The 26,445-nt window shown below is 49.9% G+C and overlaps 2 protein-coding genes across 2 annotated transcripts; both read left to right on the top strand.

Annotated features, from left to right (window-relative positions):
* Positions 1-1,167: 1,167 nt before the first annotated feature.
* ROPN1L (rhophilin associated tail protein 1 like) lies at positions 1,168-24,164 on the top strand. Its single transcript, XM_017969990.4, has 6 exons — positions 1,168-1,281; positions 1,406-1,577; positions 7,696-7,819; positions 9,288-9,449; positions 20,407-20,582; positions 23,984-24,164. The coding sequence occupies exons 2-6, from the start codon at positions 1,447-1,449 to the stop codon at positions 24,081-24,083; spliced, it is 693 nt and encodes a 230-aa protein (XP_017825479.1). The 5' UTR covers positions 1,168-1,281; positions 1,406-1,446; the 3' UTR covers positions 24,084-24,164.
* On the top strand, positions 22,962-23,977 carry LOC118151597 (uncharacterized). The gene is given in 3 exon segments (XM_035291772.3): positions 22,962-23,274; positions 23,277-23,530; positions 23,532-23,977. Coding segments are annotated over 3 exon segments (774 nt in total). The 5' UTR covers positions 22,962-23,100; the 3' UTR covers positions 23,878-23,977.
* Positions 24,165-26,445: the final 2,281 nt, after the last annotated feature.

The following is a 26,445-nucleotide window of genomic DNA, read 5'->3' as shown; positions in this document are numbered from 1 at the left end:
TGCAGTGGCGCGGTCTCTGCTCACTGCAACCTCCGCCTTCCGGGCTCAAGCTATTTTCCTGCCTCAGCATCTCAAGCAGCTGGGATTATAGGCAGGCGCCACCTTGCCCAGCTAATTTTTGTAGAGACGGGGGTTTCATGTTGGCCAGGCTGTTCTAGAACTTTTTGACCTCAGGCGATCCGCTCCCCTTGGCCTCCCAAAGTGCTGGGATTCACAGGCTGAGCCACCGCGCCTGGCCCAGATTACTTGTTGACAGGTATTTTCAGTTTTAATTTAGAAATGTTTATATGTGTATTTCAGTGTTAATTTAGAAATGTTTGTATGTGTATTTTGGACCCAACGGAAACGATCAAAATCGGGCAACTTCCCCAGTTTCCTTGAAGAGAGAGAGGGCTTGCCATTGACCCCTCATGGAAGTAGCTCACTGTAGTTTTCTCCATCTTCCTGTTTGGAGGTGAGCAGGAGGAGGTGGGTCTGGGGGTCTCAGCCACACGGTGGCTGTTAACGGCAACTGCAGCAGCCAGTCAGGTCACTCCCTAAAGCGAACTTACGGTGCCTTGGTCAGCACCCACCAAATTCGAGATTTCTCCTATCCTTCCACTCGAAGCTCTTTTGACAGGAGATGTGACTTATTTTCTCTTAGAGCCGGTCACATTGGCTCAACCACCCTATCTTAAGAAATACAATATTGTTTTACCTGGAACTGCGCACTGTTCTAAGTGGCTTTTTAATTTAAGAACTGAGATTCACTAAGGGACAGCTTAGGCAAGGGAACAGCACGTGCGAAGTTCGAGGCCCGAGACGTTGGGAGAAGTGGCCTCGAGCCCAGGCGGGTCCCGCGCCCCCCGGGCGATCAGCCCTGTCACTTCACCCGCTTCCCTCCTAGCAGGCCCGAGTACCCTCGCCTCAGCCTCACGTAGCCGGAGCACGGGAAAGAAGGAGTCCTTTGTGAGTTCGCCGCTCACATTCGGCGGTGGGAAACAGATCCGAAGACCCTTTCCTAGGTTAGACGCTCAGCTCTCGCGGCTCTGAACCACTGGTGAGCGGCGAGTGCTCCCAGCCGGACCCCGCCAGGACCTCCCTATCCAGCCCCGGGACAGCTCCGCCTCGTTCAGGGCCGCGTGCGCGTGCGCGATGCCGGGGGCGGGGCCTGCGCGCGTCCCGGTTGCCTGGATACCGAGCGCGTCCCTGGCGGCTGCCGGAGCTAGCGAGCTGCAGGGTCTGGGGTGTAGCTGAAGAGGCAGTTGGCCCTCATTTGTCAAGAAACCCGCGGAGGAGCCGGTAAGAGCCCCCGAGAAGCCGGCCCCAACCTCAGGAGGGGGAGGGCGGGCGGCCCGGGCCACGAGCCCCGCGCTGCTAGCTGCTCCACCGCGCCCGAGCCGACGACCGCCCTCTCTCCCCGCAGCGCGCCGCGATTCCCCAGCCTGGTCCGGTCTGCGGAGAGCGATGCCGCTTCTGGACACCATGTTCTGCGCTCAGCAGATCCACATTCCCCCGGAGCTGCCGGACATCCTGAAGCAGTTCACCAAGGCTGCCATCCGCACCCAGCCGGCCGACTTGCTGCAGTGGTCCGCGGGGTAAGCGCCCTCGGCCCGGGGAGCGGTCCGGTCTGCGAGTCCAAGACAGAGCCAGAGAGCCCTTCTCCCGGACCAGGGGCCCGACGCGGCGCTCAGCGTCCTTAGAGTATCAGGCAAAATTTTCCGCTTAGCATTGGTGACATCTATACCTGAGTATCTAGGAACCATTTCGATATATTGACCATGAAACCCGAAATTACTGTAAAATGCTCACTTACCAACAAAGTAATGTCAACTCAATTGTTAAAAAGTGGTGTTTATGAAGATAGCCTAAAACTTAAAGCAATTGCATTGGGCAAGAAGTGTGTATATTATGTTAATATTACACGGTTGCGGTCACTTTATTTGAGAAATGATTTTACAAAGAGGACTCTTTTAGCTAAGTTCCTCATCTGCAGAGAATCCTCTCAAGAGCTATGCATACCCAGAGCTGGTTAAATTTGTTAGAACTGGAACGGCCGAGGTCGTACTGCGGTCGTCATCCAAGGAGTGCTCAGGGTAAATTATCCAGCAAATGAACCTTCACAGTTTCTTTTGCCACAAACATTCCAACTTTTTCCGGGAATACACATTCATAATCTCAGAGTTACAAGTAAACAGATCTTAGAGGCATTAAAATAAATCTTGGTTTTACAGGAGCGCTCTTCGCCTCTTTTCAATGAACAGATGTAAAACAAAAACTTTTATGATGACAAGAGTCAGCATATGTGTAAGTTTAAATATTTTAGTTATCAACACGTCAAATTTTGGCTGGGCTTGGTGGCTCACGCCTGTAATCCCAGCACTTTGGGAGGCCAAGCTGGGAGGATTGCTTGAGCCCAAGAGTTTAAGATCAGGGCAACATAGCAAGACCCCATCTCTATTTTTTTTTTAGTAAGAAAAATAATTTAAAAAGAAAAGTCAAATTTTGCTGACTTTCTCTAAACTCTGTAACCAAGGTGAATTAATTTCCTTCAGCTGTAACAAATCACCACAAAACTTGACAGCTGAAAACACAGACATACATTCTTGCAGTTCTGGAGGCCAAAAGTCCAAAATCAGTTCCACTAGGCTAAAATCAAGGTGTTGGCATGAGACACTGATCACCACCTATGGAGGTCTGTCCTGCAGATCCTGACCCAGTGACCAGGTTAATGAATGCACTCACACACACAGAATACAGTGTCGAGTGGGCTAGGGATGGTCATTGGCTGCTCTCAGAGGGAGATTGCAGCCAACTGACCACCACTCCCTGTTTCTCCTTGCATTTATTCAGTATAGATTTAATAACAGAGCTTCTAAGTCAACATGCTTGTAGATTATTAACATGGTTAAAAGAGAGGTTTTATGAATGATAAAAGGTCTTGATTCTGGGCCCAGAATAAACACCATTAACAGGTAATCCCCCTTCAACCTCCCCCAGAGGACCATCCAGCACAGAGTTTACAAGAATCAACAGAGTAGAGACAAAGAAATGTGGGGTACATGGACTTAATTATCCTAATCTTTTTACTCTATCACTTAATACTCTAATGTATAAACTGGCTGCCTTCAGCCCTTCGTCATTAAAACCTTTCAGCCTTCCAAAGGGTTTGAGACTATAATCTCAAACTTCCCTAATATTTTGCCAGCCACCCCATGTGAATGCCAACATTGGCAGGGCTTTGCTCTTTGCTGGGCTCTCAGGAGAACCCAGCTTGTTTCCTTGCCTTTTCCAGCTTCTAAAGCTGTATTCCTTAGACTCCTTGGCTCATGTCCCCTTCCTCCATTTTCAAGGCCAGCATCTTCACATCTCCCTCTGCCTCCCTCTTACAAGAACACTGGTGATTGCATTCAGTGCCCATCCAGATAGTCCAGGGCAATTTTCCCACCCAAGATCCTTAATCAGTCTACAGAATCTCTGTTACCATGTAAAGTAACATCTCCAGGTTCCAGGGACAAAGGACCTGGATACCTTTGGGGCTATTATTTTACCCACCAGCTGAGCTGCTTCTCCGTCCAGTGCTTGCCTTCTGAGAAACCCTTTTATCAATTGTTTCTGAAAGACTCTTTCAAGGTTCTTGCTAAAGAAATACAGCCTCTGGTTTTAACTCTTATTCAAGCTTAAATAAAAGGATTTATGAGTTTGTGTCTTCAAAAAAATTCCAAGATTTATCAACTTTTTCTTGGAACATTAAATTGTATTTAGTAATAGCTTAGAGACAATTGTTTTAAGCTTCACTTCGTTTTTTTTTTGTTTGTTTATTTATTTATTTTGAGATGGAGTGTCACTCATTGCCCAGACTGGAGTGCAATATCGAGATCACAGCTCACTGCAACTTCCACCTTCTGGGTTCAAGCCATTCTCCTGCCTCAGCCTCCTGAGTAAGTGGGATTACAGGTGCTTGCCACCACATCTGTCTAATTTTTGTATTTTTAGTAGAGACGGGGTTTTGCCATGTTGGCCAGGCTGGTCTCAAACTCATGACCTCAAGTGATCCACCCACCTCGGCCTCCCAAAGTGCTGGGATTACAGGCGTAAGCCATCGCACCTGGCCTAAACTTCACTCTAAAAGGCTTAATTGAGGCTAGGTATGGTGGCTCACACCTGTAATCCCAGTAGTTTGGGAGCCTGAAGGCTGAGATCAGGAGTTTGAGACCAGCCTGGCCAACATGGTGAAACCCTGTCTCGACTAAAAATACAAAAATTAGCCTGGTGTGGTGGTGCACAAATGTAATCCCAGCTACATGGGAGGCTGAGGCAGGAAAATTACTTGAACCCGGGAGGCAGAGTTTGCAGTGAGCCAAGATCATGCCACTGCACTCCAGTCTGGGTGATAGAGCATCCATCACATAAATAAATAAATAAATGGCTTAATTGGGAACTTTCTGAATGCATCATGCTACTAATTTCTCTTGAGAGCCTTTATTTTTATTTTTACTTTTATTTTTTTGAGATGGAGTCTTGTTGTGTGTCCCATGCTGGAGTGTAGTGGTGCCATCTCAGTTCACTGCAATCTCTGTCTCCTGATTCAAGCGATTCTCCTGCCTCAGCCTCCAGAGTAGCTGGGATTACAGGTCCATGTCACCACACCCAGCTAATTTTTATACTTTTACTGGAGATGAGGTTTCACCATGTTGACCAGGCTGGTCTTGAACTCCTGACCTCGATCCTTCAGCCTCGGCCTCCCAAAGTGCTGGGATGATGGGCTTGAGCCACGGTGGCTGGCCAAGATCAATTTTTGAGTTTAGGAGAAAACCAAGGCGTTATTCATTCAGCAGTGTGTATGTAATAGGCTCAAATGCATTTCAGCTGTCACAGGACATGCTCTCTTAGGGAGAGCTGTTCCTAAGTAACTCAAGGCGGGACTTGGTAAGTGCAAAAGTGAAGGGTCATGAAAGTTAAGTGAAGAGTGACTTGGTCCTTGAGAGATTTTGTGGGCAGAGAGATTGGGGTTCAGTTGGGGTGGAGAGCATTCCAGGAAGAGGAAGCAACACAGGAAGAAGGGGGCGGAGACAGGAAGAAGAAAACCCATCAAAACCGAAACAGGAAACCAGGTTACCCACAGACATAACTGCTTTAGAACAAGCAAGTGGGCTGAGCGTGTGGCTCATGCCTGTAATCCCTGCATTTTGGGAGGATGAGGTGGGCAGATTGCTTGAGCTCAGGAGTTCAAAACCAGCCTGGGCAACATTGCAAGACCTTGTCTGTACTAAAAATAAAATGAGCCAGCTGTGGTGGTACGTGCGTGTAGTCCCAGCTATTCAGGAGGCTGAGGCAGGAGGACTGCTCGAGCCCAGGAGTTGGAGGCTTCAGTGAGCCCTCTTCACAATACTGTACCCCAACTGGGGTGACACAGCAAGAGCCTGTCTAAAACAGGGAAAAAAGAGCAAACAAGTAGGCATTCCTGTTCCTGTTTCCTCAGGTTAGGGTTCTTTTCAAAGGAGCTTTTCAGGTGGCCAAATATCAAAGATGAGCCAGCCTCCCCCGAGCCTGTGGACTCCACGGTGAGGGGAGCCGGCTGTTTCTATGATACCATTGTGCAGTTGTGCCTCACACAGGGCGATGAACGCAAGAATCGGTCAAGTAATAGAGGCTGCTTTGGCTTGCGTGTACCTCCGGGAACTGGCAGAGAGTAATATTAGTTGGTGTTGCCTCAAAAGCAGGCTTTCCCAGCCTCGGCTCTACTGACCGTTGGGGACGGCACAGGAGGAAGGGGTGTCCTGTGCATGGTGGGACTGAGCAGCCTCCTGGCCTGCACCCGCTGGATGCCTGGAGTACCATCTACCCTCTGTTGTGACAAACAAAAATGTCTCCAGGCCGGGCACAGTGGCTCACGCCTGTAATCCCAGCACTTTGGGAGGCCGAGGTGGGCGGATTGTCTGAGCTCAGGAGTTTGAGACGACCCTGGGGGCAACATGATCAAACTAAGTTCACCATGTCTCTACTAAAATACAAAAAATTAGCTGGGCTTGGTGGTGCACATGTGTAACCCCAGCTACTCAGGAGGCTGAGGAGAATCGCTTGAACCCAGGAGGTGGAGGTTACAGTGAGCCAAGATGGTGCCACTGCACTCCAGCCTGGGCCACAGAGCAAGACTGTGTCTCAAAAAAAAAAAAAAAAAAAAAGTCTCCAGAAATTGCCAAATGCCTTGGTGGGGGAGGAAAAGGGGGAGCATTGTCCCCCGCTGAGAGCCCTGCCTCCAGAGGCTGCATCCAGCCTGGGTTCCTTGCCTGAGTTATGAGGAATTACCCCCACGAAATAGGTGAAAACCTTGATTAGTAGGAACGTGGCAAACTAGGCACCTGTTCTTCACCTGCACCCTTTAGGTCCTTAGGGCCACATTTGTCTCACTCGCTGCCGCCGTCATTTTAACTTTCCTTCAAATCATTAACAAAGCCACAAAATGGAGTTGAAGTTGTCTTATAATAAGGAAAAAAGTCAAATTGGAAGGACGTAAAGAGAAAGGATGAGATAGGAAGTTTATTTTAGTCTATCAGATATCAACTTACCCATATTTATCTGTACGAGAAGTTTCTAACTACTCATGGCTTTAAACTCTGGCCTCTGGCCCTGGCGGATGCTTTCACGTTCATTTTCCTGGACATGCTGCCTCTTTTCATCAGGCTAAAGTCATTAGGGCCCCAAAGGAGGTGGCTTCAGTATCGCCACCTCTGGCACAGATACCAGGGGCGTGGCTTTCTCAGAAAGTCTTGCCTGGCATCCATGCCAGCATGGGCCTGTGGCTGGATATGGGTTCCCTCTTGACTTACTGTCCCAATAGTTCTCCAGTCTCTCCCCAACATCAGCAATATTGGTGTCCCAGAAAGGAACAATTAAGGGGACAAATGCCAGGCAGGAACAGTGGAGGGGTGGGACAGGCCAGCACCTGTCATTCCTAGGGTGGAAATGGATGGCCTGTGTGTTCCTTGGCTGCCTCAGAGTTGAATATGCAGAGACGCTTAAAGTCAAGCACCTCAAAAAGCAGCAAAACCAAACCCACCTGTTGTGGGATGATGGCTGGGCACAGTGGCTCATGCCTATAATCCTAGCCCCGTGGGAGGCCAAGCCACGAGGATCCCTTGACCTCCAGACCAGCATGGAGTAAGACCCCAGCTCTACAAGAAATGATGAAAAAGATTAGCCAGGTGTGGTGGTGCGTGCCTGCAGTCCCAGCCACTCAGGAGGCTTGGGCAGGAGGATCTCTTGAGGTTGGGAGGTCAGGGCTTGCAGTGAGCCGTGATTATGCCACTGCATTCCAGCCTGGGTGACAGAGTGAGACCCTGTCTCAAAAAATTTAGGAGGACAAAAAATAACAATACATGGAGTTCTAGCTGATTATGAAGTGTGTCGGGGGTTGGGTGTGGGGGAAGAATAACACACATTGAAGGAGCGAGTGGCAGCCACTGCGCCAAGCCCTGCTCACACACACAGTGCTCCCGGACCCCCAGCAGGCGCTCTCATTATCCGCTTGGCCAACAGAGAAACTAAGGCGTGCAGGGAAGGTTAAGTCAGAGAGCTAAGTGGAGGATCCAGGACTGGAGCCCGGGATGCTGGTCCTTCCTCATCGCCATTGTTTTCAGGGGTTGTTTAAGAAATGCATTGCATAGCTGCTGTTTGTGTATTGATGAGCTTTCAGAGATGTCCGTTATTTATTAGATATTTTTCAGCCTTGTCGAGAGGAGACCCACTTCCTGTAAAGGAAAGGATGGAAATACCCACAGCAACACAGAAAACAGACACAGGCCTGACTCAAGGACTCCTTAAAGTTTTGCACAAGCAGGTACGAGGGGATCTGTGGCCTCAGGCAGCTGCCCTGTGCTTTCCTTACCGTTCACTGTGGTGATGACGGAGCAGGACCCACCCCAGCGGCACATTTCAAAATCTCCAGAGGTCCCTGAAGTCCCGCCTTCTCTGCCACGCACCATCAAGCTTTATTCAAGGAAGAAATACATTGTGTTCATGAGGTCTTTTTCTAGCTTAACCCCAAGTAACTATCTGGGGGTGGATTTTAGAAAAGTGAAATATAATTTCTTTTAAATAAAAAGTTTAGATGACACTAGATTCTGGCAGGCAAAAAATACAAATTTCCAGAACCTGGAGGGTTTCCAGTCTGTTCTCCAGGTGTGTATTTGTGAAAGCCGTGGATGGGCCTGAGTGAGCCTCTGCCTTCTCCATCTGGAGGGCAGGGCTGCCCTTTGGCACCCGCGGTGGGCAGCGGCCTCTGGTGTCCAGTTCTGTGGAGAGCCTGGGCCCCCTTCCTGCCTTGCACTTGGCCCCACACATCATCCTGTTTTTAGAGACGTGGGTAACGGAGCAAGGCTTGGCATTCCTTATGACTTGGTTCTTTTGCTAAAAGTGACACCAGTGGCATAACCTTGATTTTCAAACTGACTTATCCCCATTCTACGTTGTGAAGTGCTGTGCCTTCTGCACAGAATACGCTGAATTTTGAAACTAGGACTTTTCCATGGCTACCTTAAGGGAAACAAATAACTTTGGAATGGTTGAATGGTGTAGCTTGGGAAAAGACACACTGAAATCACTCAAAGCCTTTTCACCCAAGATACTGCTAGCAGAGTACAGAAGTTATCAGTCTTGACAGATTGTTTAAAATAGAAAGAAGGCTGGGCACGGTGGCTCACACCTGTAATCCCAGTACTTTGGGAGGCCAAGGCAGGCAGATCACTTGAGGCCAGGAGTTCAAGACCAGCCTGGCCAAAAAGGTGAAACTTTGTCTTCAATAAAAATACAAAACTTAGCAGGCTGTGATGGTGAGCCACTGTAATCCCAGGCAACAGAATGAGACTGTCTCAAAAAAAAAAAAAAAAAAGAAGGAACCCATTTATTTTCAGTTTTAAGATTTATCCTATCTAATCTGTTAGAGACTGTTAATCTGTTTAGAGACCTTATTTCTAAAATGTTTTTACTTACCAAGGTTTATTTTTTATTGTGAAGCACTTCAGACAGTAGATATACCCAGTATCTGTATGCCTATTTCATTAAGTCATAACATGACGCCGTATCCACGTCACCATCCTTTTTTCATTTAAGAAATAAAAGGTTGCCGCTCACCACCTTCTCTGCCCCACTCTCCAGGGCCGACGCAACCCACTGCCATGAGTTTGGAGTTCATCGTTCTACGGCGTGGGGTGGGTAACTTGGTGTGTGTTGAAGTATTCACGAGCATTCTGTTGCTTCCCAGGTTTTAAAACATACATACATTGTGTCATACTGTGTTTTCTAAACAGTGTCACCACAAGAGATACGTGGAACTAACCGATCTGGAGCAGAAGTGGAAGAATTTGTGCCTGCCGAAGGAAAAATTCAAAGCACTCTTACAACTGGATCCTTGTAATAACAAAATCGAGTGGATAAAATTCTTGGCACTTGGATGCAGCATGCTTGGTGGGGTATGTACCCATATACAGCATATTATTAGTAATTCTGAAATGTGGTTTCAGTAGCTAAAGGGAACACGTTAGTAACTTTGTCTTAGAAAAGCATTTTCCCCCCAGAGGCCTATTATATTAATATTTTCAGGCTTATAGTTATTTTAGTTTACAGAAATGACTAATGAACACCTCAATTTAGAAGTTAATAGTAGATGAAAGATTTGGATGCTATTAAAATATATTTAGGTTTTAGAAGAAAATGCATCAATGTCTTTTTAAAACTACAAATCATTTTGTGAACTGTTACCTGTTTTGCTGATCTGTGGAAAGAGGCGTACACTTATTTTCTACTTTAGTTGAAATCTATTATTTTTATTTTATTTATTTATTTTTTGAAATGGAGTTTTGCCCTTGTTAACCAGGCTGGAGTGCAGTGGTGTGGTCTCTGCTCACTACAACCTCCACATCCTGGGTTCAAGGAATTCTCCAGCCTCAGCCTCCCGAGTAGCTGGGATTACAGACACGTGTCACCACACTCAGCTAATTTTGTATTTTTAGTGGAGATGGTTTCTTGATGTTGGTCAGGCTGGTCTCGAACTCCTGACCTCAGGTGATCCACCCGCCTCGGCCTCCCAAAGTGCTGGGATTACAGGCGTGAGCCACCCACACCTGGCCTTAGAAATCTATTATTAATAACTAATAGATACAGTGCAACTTTGCTGATGTTCGAGTATAAGCCAAGAGACTTAGGAATAAGACATGATCCTCCAGGTGATGCGGTGAGCCTGGGAGGTCGGAGTGAGAAGGGAGAGATCGGAGCTGGGATGATGTCGGCAGGACTTCCTTTGCAAACCCAGCGTTGGTCTTCTCAGCTAGTCTTGCTGTGAGACGTGGTTGAGTGAAGGAAGAGTAACCTGGCATTAGCCACGTTAAGCTTATGAAGAAAGGAGGCGGAGAAAGGAGAACCGACTCCCTTGACTACATAGACGAACACTTTTCTTTTACTCCCTCCCTCCGATCTGTGGCCCTGCGAGTGTAACTGGGTGCGCCGTGGTCCTTGCTTCACAGCCCACACTCAGCTCTGGTTCATGCATAGACTTCTTTCATTCCATTTTAATTGGAATGAATTACTTGAAACGGGTGATGGCAAACACCCGCAAACCTACCCAGTGTGGTCACGAACACACCGTCACTTCCAACCACCTGTGTCCTCTCCCATGTCCCATCCCCCTGCCGGGCGGCCTGAAGCCACATTTCCAAAGCTCCTGCTTTCTGTTCCCTGGCCTCCTAAACACAGGTTTCTGTGTCCCCCAAGAGGTACATTGCAGAATTTTAGTTGGTTTTGACTAGATGAAAGACAACTGTGTTGTAATTTTCTGAATTTTTCATTCTAAATGATATTACTAGATGTATTCGTCTGTAGCATCACAGGCCGAATAGTTCATTCCCTTCCTCCGCCTTGTCACATCCAGTGTAGAGTTCACCAGCGGAGGGCCCCAGTGGGAAGCTCCGTACGCCCTCAGGGAGTCGGGTGTGGTGTGGCTGCAGACTGAGCAGGAGTTTTGTTGTGTAACTGCCCAAAGCAGTGGAAGTGCTTCCTGGCAGCCCCGGGCTAACTGAGCCAAGGCCTGGATGCTGGCAGCCCGGGTACCCTCCAGTGGCAAGGACAGGTGCAGATGGCAGCAGGGGAGTGTTTTGGGGGGGTACTATCAAGATAGACTAAGGCAAATATATTTTGTTATTGGAGACATTTTTATGTCACTTTGTTCATCTGGAACTCTTTGAAACCTGTCTATCAACTATCTATCTATCTATCTGTCTATCCATCCATCTATCTGTCTATATCTGTATCTAGCTATGTATTTTTGAGATGGAGTCTCACTCACTCTGAACACCCAGGCTGGAGGGCAGTGGTACAATATCAGCTCACTGCAACCTCCCAGGTTCAAGCGATTCTCCTGCCTCAGCCTCCTGAGTAGCTGGGATTACAGGCATGCACCACCATGCTTAGCTAATTCTTGTATTTTTAGTAGAGATGGGGTTTCACCATGTTGGCTTATATCATATAATAAATATAATTATTTATATAATATATAAATATATATAATATATTATATATATAAAATATCAACATATCTCTATCTATCTATTTGTCTATCCATTTATATATATTTTAGACAGAGTCTTGCTCTGTTGCCCAGGCTGTAGTGCAGTGGTGTGATTTGGGCTCACTGCAACCTCTACCTCCTGTGTTCAAGTGATTCCCATGTCCCAGCCTCCCAAGTAGCTGGGATTACAGGTGTGCACCACCATGTCTGGCTAATTTTTTGTATTTTTAGTAGACACAGGGTTTCCATGTGTTAGCCAGGCTGGTCTCGAACTCCTGACCTCAGGTGATCCACCTGCCTCAGCCTCCCAAAGTGCTGGGATTACAGGCATGAGCTATCATGCCCAGCCCTGAAATCAATATCTTAATATATAATTGTATGTAGTATTTGAATTAATGTTGGTAGTTTCTGCCTCTAAGCTTAGTTGTAAAATTTTGATTTAACGATGATGAGAAAGTAGAATAATTCATGTTTTTGGATCCATCTTTATAATTTTCACCTTCGTAGTTGTGAAAATTAAGAACTAGGTGTAAAACAAAATCAAATCTGATTTGGAAAATCAGGTCTGTTGTCCCTGTAGAGTGTGTGACACTAGATGGAGACATTGTGTTAGGGATAGAACTTCACCATCTCAACTGACTCCTGGGGAAGAGACATCACAGACAGCACACATTCTTTTGTTTTCTTCTTATCATATGTTCCTTTACCCACAGGGAATACGTTTACGCAGGAAATGTGCTGTGGGTCACTGCACGTTCCTGCCTATCTCCTAACTTGAGCCACCTCTGGCAGCAGGGCTCCAGGTTTGCCCTTGACTCCTTCCGTAGGTGCTGGAGGCCCCTGCTGGTCGTAGAAAGCCTCAGCCACCCTCTGCTCTGGTCCCGTGCGGCTCTGGACTCAGGATCAGGTTCAAGTGTGAAAGCGGGTATCTCCTCCCTTAGAGGAGCATGTGGTCGTCTGGGGTCCATGTCAGCTGCCAGGGACACCTGCTTTTCCCTCAGCCCACAGAGTGCTCAGCATGAGTTCAAACACCTGCCTCGGGGTGCGCCAGGTAGACAGGAGGTGCTTGGACCCGCCGGGCCCTGGTGTGGACATGTGTGTCGTTGACCGTGCTGGCCCCGGGTAGCTTGGAGGGGCGCCAGGAACACAAAGCTGTGAATTCCAGGAGGGGTTCTTCATGTTGTTTGGCATCCTAAGCGTTCATTTTTATACATTTAGAAAACACTTCAAAAAGGAGGGAATAAAGAAGCGAAGTGGGATGAGAAGTAACTTGTAGTGGATTGGTGCCTGCAGAAGTTTATTTCTCATAGGGTGCTGTATAGCTGGTGTCTAGCCACTGCCTGCATGAGCGGGATAGATGTCATTCCTGCTCCCTTCGTGCATGGCGTGGGCGTGGCTGGTGGCAGGTGTGCATTCTGTGCTGTTACATTTCTCTTAGAAGTAACTCTAGTCCAAGTCATTGAGTTGACAATCTCTAAAAAGACTGGAAACCTCTGTTTCAATTTCTGAGTCAAATGTATCATTCATTCATTCCACAAATGTTTACTGTGGATTACTTTGTGCTAGGCCCTGTTCTAAGTGCTGAAGGTTCTGGAGTGAACAAGGTGGGCAAACATCTCCAGATTCTTGGGACCGATGTCCTGTTGTACCCTTGGAGGCCTGAACACTGCTCTAGTTATTACATCCAAAGCTACCCATTCAGGGGCACTGCGAGCTGCCCCAGGCAGGTGAATAGGACGTTAAATTGCCATCTGGGTGTTTAAAGACTCCTGTCCTCTCTCTCAATGTCTTGATGTGCATGTTGTGACTTTTGTTTTACTACATTTTTTTTTAAGAGACAGGGTCTTGTTCTGTCACTCAGGCTGGAGGGCTGTGGCATGGGCATAGCTCACTGCAGCCTCGGCCTCCTGTACTCGAGCGATCTTCCCACCTCCCAAGTCACTGGGATTACAGGCATTCAGCACCACACCCAGCTGATTTTTCATTTTTTGTAGAGACAAGGATCTTGCCATGTTGCCCAGGCTGCCTGAGCTCAAGCAATCCTCTGTCCTTGGCCTCCCAAAGTTCTGGGATTTATAGGTGCAAGACACAGAGCCTGGCTGACTTTTATTTTTCCATTTCTGCAGTGCCATTGATGATCCTGAGCATTAAAGCTGTGGATGAAAATGTTTTGTTTTGTTTTTTTAAGGTTGGGGATCTTTTTTAACGTATGAAAATTGTGAACCAGGTCTTTCATCACCATACTCACACTGACAGTCAGTCCCTCATGATCAAAACAAATAACGACTTCAGTCAGGCTCTAAATGCATTTGAACTTTGTTAATCACAGAAGCCTCTCCGCTTATAACCGCAGATCCACACCTGTCTAGTGTAGCTTTCCTTCTGAACAGGGTGCGTGCAGTGGGCATGATTTCTAGTGTTTTCCTGTGTGGGGGAGTGCGCAGAGCTCTGCGCGTGTGTTCTCTGGAATCTTCTCAACAGCCCTTTGAGGAAGGCACTGTTTGCCGGAATGTAGGCTGGTGCCCCAAGGCAGAGAGAGGTCAAGACACAGCAGGTGACTTGGAAGTGGGGAGAGGGAGGACCCATCCTAGTGGTTCCGTAGCCCAAGGAGTGTGCAGCCCACAGGTTAGGACCACCTTTTCAAGTTTACGCCTGAGATTTCCTGTCTTGGAGAATAACAACTCCTCGGGATGATCATCAAAATCATTTTGTGTCCGAAAGTGATTCATAGCCTGAACGGCATTCGGCCCCGGCCTCCCCTGACACTGACTCGGGAGTTCTCAGCACTTCACCCCATCCAGCTGTGCTACAGTGTGTGGGATTTGGTGACTGACCCATCTCGGTACCCTGCTGGCCTGACGCGATGGCGCCTGCACCAGTGACAGAGGCTGCATCTTGCTTACTACTCGCTGCCGCTTTCCTTCCAGGATCCCCCAGCTAGGGCTCGAAAGCCCATTTAGAGATGTCCTAGAAAGGCCAACAGAATTTCTCACAGCGCCTGCAGCCCAGCCAGCCTCCCCGCCCCCAGTGGAGCCTGAGGCCACAGGCGTATTTAGGAAGCTATTCCTGAAGACAAACGAGCCGCTGAGGCTCCTGACCCCCCTGGCTGCATCTCCAGTTCCCTGACTGCTCACATCCCTCCCTCTGCAGAAAAGACACAGGAGCCATGCTCCACTGACCAACCTTGCCCTGCCCGCTGGACAGTCCCATGGGCCACTGATGCTGGTTGCTGTGGCCTCTCCATTTCTGTCCTGGACAGCGGCCTCACACCCCAGCCACAGGGTGACTGCTTCTTCCCATCCAGGGCCTCCCACCCTCACCAGCTGGCAGCCCCAGAAACTGGTTTTAAATTAGCAAACTCAAGAGGATGATAGGATTTGATGAAAAGGCCCTCAGGCTTTTGAAAATGCAGTGCTGGGTTAGCAGTGGCTTTACTGGAAGTCTAGTCTCTACCCCAGCACAGGCAGCCACGCTGTGGAGGGGGACTTCCTGTGTTCTGATTCAGTCTAAAACAGTCCTATTTTCGTGTCCATGCCCGCTGAGAGAGGCCCTGGGGGAGGCATGAGGTGACTGTCTTCAGGGGCCTCGTGTCATAAGAACAGCTGTAATTCAGAAACTGAAAAATTCCGCCAAGGTGGCACATTGGAAATGCCCAGAAAATAGTAGGCGCCTCTGTGCCTGTGATCTGCACACATCTCCATTTTACTTTCAGATTATGGGTCAGATGGAAATACTTGGTTAAAAACTAAGTGCTTGGCCAGGCACGGTGGCTCACGCCTGTAATCCCAGCACTTTGGGAGGCTGAGGCGGGTGGATCACCTGAGGTCAGGAGTTCGAGACCAGCCTGGCCAACATAGTGAAACCCTGTCTCTACTAACAAAAATTAGCCAGGCATAGTGCCAGGCACTTGTAATCCCAGCTACTGGGGAGGCTGAGGCAGGAGAATTGCTTGAACCCAGGAGGCGGAGGTTGCAGTGAGCCAAGATTGCAGCACTGCACTCCAGCCTGGGTGACAAGAGTGAGACTCCATCTCAAAATAAAAACAAAACAAAAAACTAAGTGCAGCTTGCCAGTCACCTCTACTCAGCATGTACACCGGAGACTCAATCAGCAACTGGCGGCAGGGCAGCACAGGACAGCCGTGCCAAGGAGAGGGTCGTTTGGCTGGTGTGCAAGTAACCATGCCAGCCGCAGGCCTTTGGAATTGAGAAACGCATTTTGAGAAATGTAACTTGCAGCCCAAGATCAAGGAAGTTGCCTCATGAATCCTTCTGGATGTAAAAATGGTTGCAGATTATTGTCAGCAACACTGACATGGGTAGTGTCATCACGCCTTTGCAGAGGCAGCGGTGCTCGAGTGTTTTGATGTATTTTTCCTGAAATACCACTTCCTCTGAAGCCTTGGAAGAGCGCGTTAACACAGATCTCATCTGCCTGCTCCGTCCGTGCCAACTCCTTCCTTCCCAATCATCCTTCCTGAGGCCCACAGTTCTGCACGCAGTGGTGACGGACTTCCATTCGTGTCAGGTGTAAACGCAAATCCCAGCATAACAACATGTCTTTGGCAGTTTCAAGCAAGGAACATGGATTGTGAAATGCAGCACTCCACCCTCAGCAAGTCTTCTCTTGGGGACAGTGTCTTAGAGGAGCCACGTGTGCAGTGGTCCTGGAGAGGTGCCTGCAGCTCCGCAGGGTGGGTTCGGCCCTTTTCCTAGGGAGAGCATCACATTGCTCTGGGGGCTGTACTCACCCCGAACCGTGTCCACCTCAGCAGTGCTTCCACTGGCACTGCTGGCATGGGCAGGGGCTGGAAATGGGAGGAGCTGCCCCATCAGGCCACTGGGGACGGGGAGATAAGTTCTGGTCAGGGCTCCATCTCCTGTAGGCAAATGTCTAAGTCCCCAAATAGGCAACGTCTCTGCCCCAGGCCTTGCTCCCAGAGTCTGCCTAGTGACTGCTAGGCATGACAAAACAGAGTATTCCCTGGCATGAGCTCAGAGACCCACTGGCTGCGCTCCAGGCCTGGCTGGGTGACCTTGGGTGATTGCTGAGCCCCTCTGGGCCTTGGCCAGGTGTCTCTCTGCTCCTCACGGTAACCACACTAGGTGACTGTCATTATTCTCTCTCCAAGAGGAGGACAGCATGCTGCATTATCAGCTTTGTTCTGACCATGGTGTTCTGTAGGAGAGGCTCGTTCTGCCTCACAGCCAGGAGTGAGCTCAGAGCCCTTTCCTGACCTTGAGAATGTGGGGTTTATTCCCCACACAGCTACTGTGGAGCCAGATAGGCCTGGCCTGGCTCTCGGAGGCCTTTTCCCTACGTTTGCAGCTCTCCCGCTGCGACAGTGCTTGGTGCTGGCCCTGCTGTGTTTGTTTCTTGGCTTCCCTTGGGATTACAGCCTGGATTCATCCCTCAGGCGCTTCCCCAGGGATGCGGGCCGCCTCTGAGGAGGCTGCTGCAGGCAGGAGCTCCTCAGCCTGCCCTCACACCCCACCCAACAGCCTGCGGGGTTCCAGCCTGCCTGGGAAGGCCCTGGTTCTCAGTCATGTTTGCCAAGTGATATGGTGTAAATACTCCCACCGCTGCTGAGTTCAGGCTGCCAAGGTGAAGTCCTCCAGCTCACATAACTGCTGGAAACTTAACAGTTGCCTCCCATCAGCCGGCTCCAGCACAGCACCCAGCTCTGAGGGAATCCTGTGCCTCCCGCCAAGGCTTGTCGGTCCTGGCCTGTCCTGTGTGCTTTGACACAGGAGACTGTTCTCTCCACCAGGGAACGCTTTCCTTCACTTCCCAGCAGCCTCCCTCTTGGCCATCCTTTCTGCATCCCCATGCTGGTTCCTCATCTCCCCAGCTCTTGGTGGTGTGGTGTGTCCATGTGCTCTCCTCCTCCCTCAACAACCTCATGGGGCTCGGTTGTATACACCATCCTGCTCATGTACACCATCCCGCCCATATACATAACGCCCCCGCCATGTACGCCATCCTGCCCATGTAAACCATCCCTCCTGTGTACACCATCCCATCCATGTACACCATCCCACCCATATACATCATCCCACCCATGTACCCCATCCATCTCGTGGACACCATCCCACCATGTACATCATCCCCTTGTATACACCATCCCGCCCATATACACCATCCCGCCCATATACATAACCCCCCTGCCGTGTACACCATCCTGCCCATGTAAACCATCCCTCCTGTGTACACCATCCCATCCATGTACACCATCCCATCCATGTACACCATCCCACCCATGTACACCATCCCGCCCATATACACCATCCCGCCCATGTACACCATCCCACCCGTGTACACCATCCCATCCATGTACACCATCCCATCCATGTACACCATCCCACCAATATACACCATCCCGCCCATGTACCCCATCCGTCTCGTGTAAACCATCCCACCATGTACATCATCCCCTTGTATACACCATCCCGCCCATATACACCATCCCACCCATGTACACCATCCCACCCGTGTACACCATCCCACCCGTGTATACCATCCCACCCATGTACACCATCCCGCCCATATACACCATCCCACCATGTACACCATCCCGCCCATATACACCATCCCACCATGTACACCATCCCGCACATATACACCATCCCACCTGTGTATACCATCCTGCCTGTGTACACCATCCCCCCGTGTACACCATCTCACCCATGTACACCATCCCACCCGTGTATACCATACCCCCTGTGTATACCATCCTGCTCGTGTACACCATCTTGCCTGTGTACACCATCTCACCATGCTCCTCAGAGCGCCAGGCCCACTAAGTAGCCACCTTAGCCATCACTTCCACTGGGCACCTGACAGACATGTCAGTGGAAACCATCCCAGACTCAGCTTCTCACTTCTCTCTGGAACTTCCCAGTTGATAACAAATCTACCCTTCCAGCTGTTCAGGCTCCAAACACTGGAGCCACCTTTCATGGTTCTCTCTCTCCCCGCATCCAGCCACCAGCAAGTTCTGGTAACTCCACCTTCAGGAGAGGCTGAATCCGGCCCTTACCAGCTGCCGGCTGCCACCACCCAGGCCCCTGGCTGGATTATTCCAGCAGCCTCCTCGCTGGGTTCTGCCTTCCACCCTCATCACTGGGGCCTCCTCTTCATACATCAGCAGAAGGACTCCTTAGAAAGAGTCCACAGTGCTCTGTCTTTGTTAAAACCCTTCGACACCTTCCCATAGAACCCAGTCACATCGTCGTGGCCTGCTGCACCCCATCCCGCTGACCTCAGTTCCCGCATTCCTTCGCCTCCACGGCCTGCTCTAGCTGCCGGGAGCAGCTGGCTGTTTCTGGAGCACACAGAAGTGTACCTGGAATTCTCCCAGCATCCCACATGACTGGCTCCTTTCCCCTGTGTCTCTGCTTAAATGCTATCTGCTCTGACCTTCCCTGACCACCCAATTGAAAATGTCACCCTCCATCCTGGCACTGCCTGCCCACTGCTCTGGGAAGCCCCTTCCAGAGCACTCCAGAATCCAGGTGTTGCGGCTCTCCCACTGGACCGTGATCTCTACCTGAGCAGGCATTAGGCGTCTGTTCACTGCTACATCCTGGCCTGTAACAGGCCATTGGCGAATGTGGAGGGAAGGAAGGGCTGTCCATGTGTGTGTGTTGGCGAGGGGCGTTACATTTCAGCAGCCACCCCTGTGAGCTCACCATCAGTAGGCAGTGTGATCATCCAGGCAGGGATGAGACAGTCACACTGGCAAGGACAGGCTTCACAGAGGGACTCGAGGTGGGGACTGAGGCATGGGTCTCAGAGGCCACCTGTGGAATTGGAATACCTGTCCCCACAGCTCACCCTGGCTAGGGTGTTGAAGGCTACAGGTCATGATGTCTTGATACAGAAGGAGAAAAAGAGACCTGGGCTATGTATTCTCTTTTTAAAAGATAGTAATCTTATGTTACCTGGTTTCCTCCACCTCCAACACACACACACACACACACACACACACACACACATACTCCTCTCATGTTTTTTTCAATAAGGATGAATTGAGCAGGTTGGAGGTGGGAGGCCAGGGGCTGGCCCTGGGAGGATCCTGGTGCCCAGGCCTGCAACCCCAGCGCTGTGCAGCCTCTCGTCTCATGCAGATGACCTTGGCCTGGCCTGTTGGCTGTTCCCACTAGGGGCTTGGCAGAGGGCAGGTGCTGAAAGCGTCTGCGGCATGGAGGCAGGCAGGCAGGCTGCTCAGAGGACTGGCTTTCCCACTGAAAGCGGAGGGTGGGCTGCCAGCAGTGGGGAAGAGTGTAAGGGAGATGAAGTCCAGGTGCTATCCTGGAGCTGACACAGGGCCCAGAGGCTTCTGCGTGAGCAGGGCGGAGCCAGGACAGAGTTCTCCCCAGGCTTGGTGGGCAGGTGTGGGCAATACACAGAGCCTCCTGGTAGGCACGCAGGCCGTTGGCTGCCAGCCCTGCCCTATGCAGGCAGCACCTGTGGCTGGTGGCAGAGTTCATTCAACCCCTGGGCACCTCCCCGAGTGGGTCTCTGGGCCAGATGGGGCCGCACATTCCTGCTTTAGGTTAGGAAATTGGTTTTAAAGACATTGATGCTTTCTCTTGACTCTAACAGTCGTTCCTACTTTAATAGAAAATAAGATCAGTGAATTAGAATTTTTTTTTCTGGTCAGTTGCACCCCGTTCAAACTTTTCCTTTTGATTTTTCATTGTGGCAATTGTGCATTCACGTAGTTCTCGGTTCAGACAAAGTGCATACTTTTTGGAGAATTTCTGTCTGTCATGCTGGAGTGTTGATTCTGCCGGTGCCTGCTCTCAGCGTTAGCGATGCCAGGACTAACTGTTTTTCTCCCCGACTGGCTGTGGCACCCCTAGTCCTTGAACACGGCGCTGAAGCACCTGTGCGAGATCCTCACGGACGACCCGGAGGGTGGGCCCGCTCGCATCCCCTTTGAGACGTTCTCCTACGTCTACAGCTACTTGGCCAAATTAGACTCCGACATGTCTCCCTCAGAAACGGAATCCTACCTTGCCTCTCTCAAGGAAAATATGTAAGTATGCACACGCTCTGGGATCCAGGTATGTTGGCCGTGGGATAATTTCCTGTTTGACTTCTCCCACGGAGGGAAAAACTCAGCTTTCCCTTTGCTCTCACACCGCAACAATAATCAACACAGAAGATAGCTCTGACCACATGTGTGGGGGTTTTTCCTCCACCAACAAGCAAGCAAGCCGTTCTGCAGCAGACACCAGCTGTGCGTTCTCATTCAACTGTGACCCTGTCTACCTGGAGATAGTGTGAGATCCCACAGGATGAGGGCCCAGTCCCCAGGACTGCCCCCACCCTGCCCCGTTGCTGATGCCAGCTGCAAACCCCAGGTTATTTTGGCTGTGCTTCTGATCAACTGGCTATAAATCAGGGTTCCCATGACTCCTCCTAGGGGCTATTAATTTGCTAAAATGGCTCACAGAACTCAGAGAAACACTTAGGTTTACTAGTTTATTACAAAGGATATTTTAAAGGGTACCAACAGTCAGAAGAAGACAAGACATAGAGGGAGTGCCGGAAGGGTGTGGAGCTCTGGGGCTTCTGTCCCCGTGGAGTTGGCATATGCCCCCCCGCCCCTCCCCCCACCGCACATGGATGAGCTCTTGTTTACCTTCCTGTCAGCCTCCGTGGGTTTAGCTACTGGGAAACTTTCTGAGTCCTGTCCTTTCAGGATTTTTTTTCTGGAAGCTTCATGATGTAGCCATGACTGATTAAACCATTGGCCATTAGAGATCCCCTTAGCCATCAGCCCCTCACCCCCTCCCAGGCTGGGCTGGGCTGAAAGTTCCACCCCTCTAATCCTGTCTCGGGCTGTCCAGTGACCAGCCTCGTCCTGAAGCTGCCTGGGTTGCCAGCCAGTCATAAGCATACAGAAATAAGTCACTCTGGAGATTCCACAGATTTTAGGAGTTGGATGACAGGAGACAGCGTTGAAGACCAAATATAGATTTCATAATATCATGCCCCTTGTCTGCGATAACTTTGTCCCAACAAATCTTGTGTTTGGCAGAAGATTCAGACACACCTGATGGTACTCGGGGTGGGCGTACGTGGAGTTGCAGATCAAAGACCATCAGTGAAATCAAGCTGCACCTCGTGGCTTCCACCCGTGTGGGCTGAGGCTCAGCTTTCTCTAGACTTTAGAGGGATTGAATGTAACCTGTCATTAAGACCCATGTGTCCCAAATCTAGCCTGATTCCCGTGTACAGTATGTCAGGTGGTATTAAATTGCAGTATGTTAAAAAGTAGACAGAGCTGGGCGCGGTGGCTCACTCCTGTAATCCCAGCACTTTGGGAGGCCGAGGCGGGCAGATCACAAGGTCAGGAGTTCAAGACCAGCCTGACCAACATGGTGAAACCCCATCTCTATTGAAAATACAAAAATGAGCCAGGCCTGGTGGTGGGTGCCTATAATCCCAGCTACTCAGGTGGCCGAGGCAGGAGAATCGCTTGAGCCCTGGAGGTGGAGATTGCAGTGAGCCGAGATCATGCCATTGCACTCCAGCCTGGGCAACAAGGTCGAGACTCCATCTCAAAAAATAATAATAATTCGTTTCTCTATAGTGAAACGTAGGCATTGATTTCTGCTGGTGGACAGCCTGACAGTGATGCCATGGACGCAGGATCATTTGCAGAAACTTGAGGATGTCATTGACATCAGTCACGCAATTCTTGCTCTGATGGACTTGCTATGTGACCCCGACACGTTGCATGTGATATTGTACTTGCACCGGGCTGCATGCGATGTAAGGCTGGTTCTGCTTTAAAGCATGACCTGGTGCTAATATTCGAATATATTGTCCAGTGTTCTGATCACTGTGACATTTTTAACAAGATTAATGAGTTCTCCCTTTAAAGATAAGATACAGAGTAAAAAGGAGCAAAGCTCTTGGGTCCTGCAGAAGTTTTCATGTGTTAAACCATCCTTGGGTGCTGACTCTGCACCCTGCTCCACCTATGGGGAGGCACAGAAAGCAGCTGGGGCCGGTGGGGGGTGCAGAGGCAGTGGTAACAGTATAGAGCAGGGTGGAGGACACTGCGCTGCTGCAGAGTAAGCCTGGTGAGCAGGAGGAAGGGCCAGGTCCTCCAGGCTCCAGCCCCAAAGGAGATGGTACCCCTGAGGTCTTCCCAGCACTTCCTTTTGGGGCCACCACCCCTCCAAGTGCTGGTGGTTTGTTCCTGAGCCCCACACCTCCCATCTTGAATTGCCCACAGTATAGTTTATTGAGCACCTGCTCTGTGCTGGGCACTGGCACAGGTGCCCGGATATAGTCAGTGAACAGGTCATATTCTGACCCCTGGAGTTTCACCCTGTGAAGCAGACAGACGTGAGACATGCAGATTTTAAGACAGCAGGTCATACTGAGTGCTGAGAGGACAGTAAGCCAGGGACGGGGACCAATGGAGGCTGATCCCAGGGCCACCTTCTGGCACGGCACACACTCCTCCTTGCCTTGGCCTCCTGACCTGTCATTACCACCCAGACTCTTGTCCCTCCTTCCACCCTTTCCACCCTGCCATGGTGCCACCCAGGATGCAGGCCATGGCACCAGGAGCTGGGGCTCCAGTGATCCACCAGCCTCGGCCTCCCTTCCTGCCCCAGCCGAGTCCTGCGTCCTGTGCCCCCTGCCCTACCTGTCCCAGCCCTCCTCCCCTCCTTGTCCCTTCCTTGTCCCTTGTCCCTCCTTGTCCCTGTTTCCTCTCCTTCCTTCAAACTCACATCCCCTCTGGGGTGAGCCTCCGGACTCCCTGGTCCCCTTTTTCTGTCCTTGCTCTGTCATCTGTCACTCCAACCCTCCTGCCCTCACGAAAGATGGCAGCTCCCAAGCCGTCCCTTCTCACCACCTTATTCTTGATGCTGGTATCTGCAGTCACACGGATGACCTGCTACTTTGTCCCCAGCTCTCTTCCTGATTCCCACAGTCTCTGCTTCTGCACCGCCATCCGGCCATGCTGGCCCCTTCTCTCGCCCGGTCTGCTCACCTATTCTCTCCTCTTGTACTCTCTGACCTGGCTGCTCCACCTGACGGAGCCACCTGGGACACAGGTGCTCCCATCTCATTCCAAACCCATGTCCCCAGCCTCCAAAGAACTGGGGCCCTGTTCAGCATCCCCATCTCCCACCACTTTCCTGAGACTGCAAATCATCAAAAAAGAAAAACCTCTGAATATGGTACCGATCTTCTCCCCTAGAAATAAAGATACATTTATTATAGGTTTTGGTTTTGGTATATTTTGTACAAGAAAAGAGAATGCTTTATTTTTGGAGGTAAGAATTACTGATGAGCAACCATAAACAGTTTTTTAAAGTAGACCTTTTAAATCATACTGTGTTTTACAAAATGTCACCGAGTATGCTATGAGAAATTACTAATAAATATCTGTATCTGTTTCCAATTCAGAGACGCTAGGAGGAACGGCATGATAGGACTTTCAGATTTCTTCTTTCCAAAGAGGAAACTTTTAGAAAACCTTGGAAACTCTGAAGACGTAGGCCATTAAGACAGAGAAGAATACATTTTCATGTCAAAATAGTGCTCTTTACAATTTTGGCACCAAATACAGCTTCTCATTAATCACACACAGCTGCAGTGTGAGTGCTTTTCTTCATGGAAATTGAGTGTGGCGGTGCTTCGTGGGGCCTGTTCAATAATGGCTCTTCACCATGTCTTGTGAGGACCTTAACTGTAAGAAATTCGTAATAGTAAAAGAATCTCTTTTAGTTAAATAATCTATTTGGAAACTGCAGAGTCAGAAGTGGGGTCTGGGCAGTTTGGAAAGTGGCTTTTCAGCTAGGCGCAGCGGCTCACACCTGTAATCCCAGCACTTTGGGAGGCTGAGGCGGGCAGATCACATGAGGTCAGGAGTTTGAGACCAGCCTGGCCAACATGGTGAAACCCCATTTCTACTAAAAATGATACAAAAATTAGCCAGGTGTGGTGGTGGGTGCCTGTAATCCCAGGTACTCGGGAGGCTGAGGTAGGAGAATCGCTTGAATCTGGGAGGCAGAGGTTGCAGTGAGCCAAGATCAGGCCACTGCATTAGAGCGAGACTCCATCCGAAAAAGAAAGTGGCTTTTTTTCTCCATGACTCCAAGCTGGTGGATAATTCAGATTAGCTTCAAGGCTACAGCTCAGGCCATGGAGAGAACTCATGTGAATGCCTGTCTGGGGGCCCAAGGAGTGAGATCAGGCCCCTCTAAAACTTAGAGGGACAGATTACATGACAGCTTTGGGGACAGCTTGCTAAGTGTCCATCTGGCAGCATTTGGATGAGACTTGCTTTCACTGTGACTGTCTCATAGGGAGGTGATGGGGAGGGAAGTAGAGCCCTCCCTCCTCTCACCCCTGAGGCTGCCCACATTTACCAGGAGAACCTCATCAGACTGCCGGCTAGCTCAGTGAGCAGCACAGCACCACTGGGCCCAAGAAAAGGCACGTGGAGAGGAGTTTGGTAAGCCTGAGCATCGGTGACTGTCACCGTAGATAAACTCAGTGTGAAAACCTGGACGTATAGAGCATAAATCAGGAGCAGTTTTCACCCTGTCAAAAAGGCAGATGGTGCTTCAGTAATAAAAAGAATGAAGCGTGGAGACACACAGCAGTGTGGGTGTGATGAGACCCGCCCCTGCTGGTGGAAGACCTCTGCCTTTGTCCCTCGAAAGGGCTTTTGTCTCAAAAAGTGAGTTTTTCTTGGGAATGACTTGGTCATAGAAAGAGAAGCAGTGTTCTGTGTGAGTCAGCAAGGTGATGTAAGACCTGTGATGTCAGACCCGGTGCTTACATCACAAAGACACAGTGCTTGCATCACAGAACCACTTCTTTCTCACTGTTTTGGAAGCTGAAGTCCAAGGTGAAGGCAGGGCTGGTTTCTCAGGAGGCCTCTCTCCATGGTTTGTAGCTGCTGTCCTCCTCATGGGTCCTCACCGGGTCTTCCTGTGTGCCTCTGTGTGTCCTCATTTCCTCTTCTTAGCAGAAGGCTGGTTATATTGTTTTAGAGTCCGTGCTAATGACGTCATGTTAATTACCTTTTAAAGATCCTGTCTTCAAATGCAATCACAGGCTGAGTTACTGGGGGTTCTGACTTCACATTGGTGGGGACAGGAGCTCGTCCACAGTCATTCCTTCTCCAGCCCCCACAATGGCTTTACCCTGACTTAGCAAGTGAGAGAGCTGATGTTCAAACAAAGATTCTCACGTGGAAACATGAACTGGCTCTACTGCTATAAAAAGAAACCTAAATAGAAAAAGAAAAGGAAGGAAGGAAGGGAGGGAGGGAGGAAGGCTGGGAGTGGTGGCTCATTCCTGTAATCCCAGCACTTTGGGAGGCCAAGGCAGGCGGATCACGAGGTCAGGAGTTTAAGACCAGCCTGGCCAACATAGTGAAACCCTGTCTCTACTAAAAATACAAAAAATTAGCTGGGTGTGGTGGTGGTTGCCTGTAATCCCAGCTGCTCGGGAGGCTGAGTCAGGAGAATCGCTTGAACCCAGAGGCAGAGGTTGCAGTGAGCCGAGATAGCACCACTGCACTCCAGCCCAGGAGACAGTGCAAGACTGTGTCTCAAAACAGAAAAAAAGAAAGAAAGAAAGAAACATGAACTAGTCTTGTCTAGTTGACACTGTAAACCAAGAAGTATTGAAAGATATCACAATTAACTTGCAAGTTTATTTTGCCAAGGCTCAGGACATGCCTGGAAGGAAAAAACCACGGGATGGCAGAGGCAGTGTGCTCGGTGCCTCTCTCCAAAGGGCTTCACTGTTGTAAGCAGAAAAGTGGGCTGGAGGGAAAAGGGAGGATGCGGTCATCCCTGAGTCCACAGGCTGCAAGGGAAAAGGAGCAGGCGGGAAATCGTCAGTTATGCGTC

The sequence above is a fragment of the Callithrix jacchus genome, chromosome 2 (genome assembly GCF_049354715.1).
Source record: "Callithrix jacchus isolate 240 chromosome 2, calJac240_pri, whole genome shotgun sequence".
NCBI classification, from domain to species: domain Eukaryota; kingdom Metazoa; phylum Chordata; class Mammalia; order Primates; family Cebidae; genus Callithrix; species Callithrix jacchus.
This window is presented reverse-complemented; position numbering and strand designations above follow the sequence as displayed.

Bases quoted from the DNA above. Each gene is read 5' to 3' on its own strand.
- ROPN1L (XM_017969990.4), top strand. From the start codon at position 1,447: ATGCCGCTTCTGGACACCATGTTCTGCGCTCAGCAGATCCACATTCCC. The intron at 1,578-7,695 runs GTAAGCGCCCTC...GTTATTTATTAG, and splicing joins TTGCTGCAGTGGTCCGCGGG to ATATTTTTCAGCCTTGTCGA. The intron at 9,450-20,406 runs GTATGTACCCAT...TGGCACCCCTAG, and splicing joins GATGCAGCATGCTTGGTGGG to TCCTTGAACACGGCGCTGAA.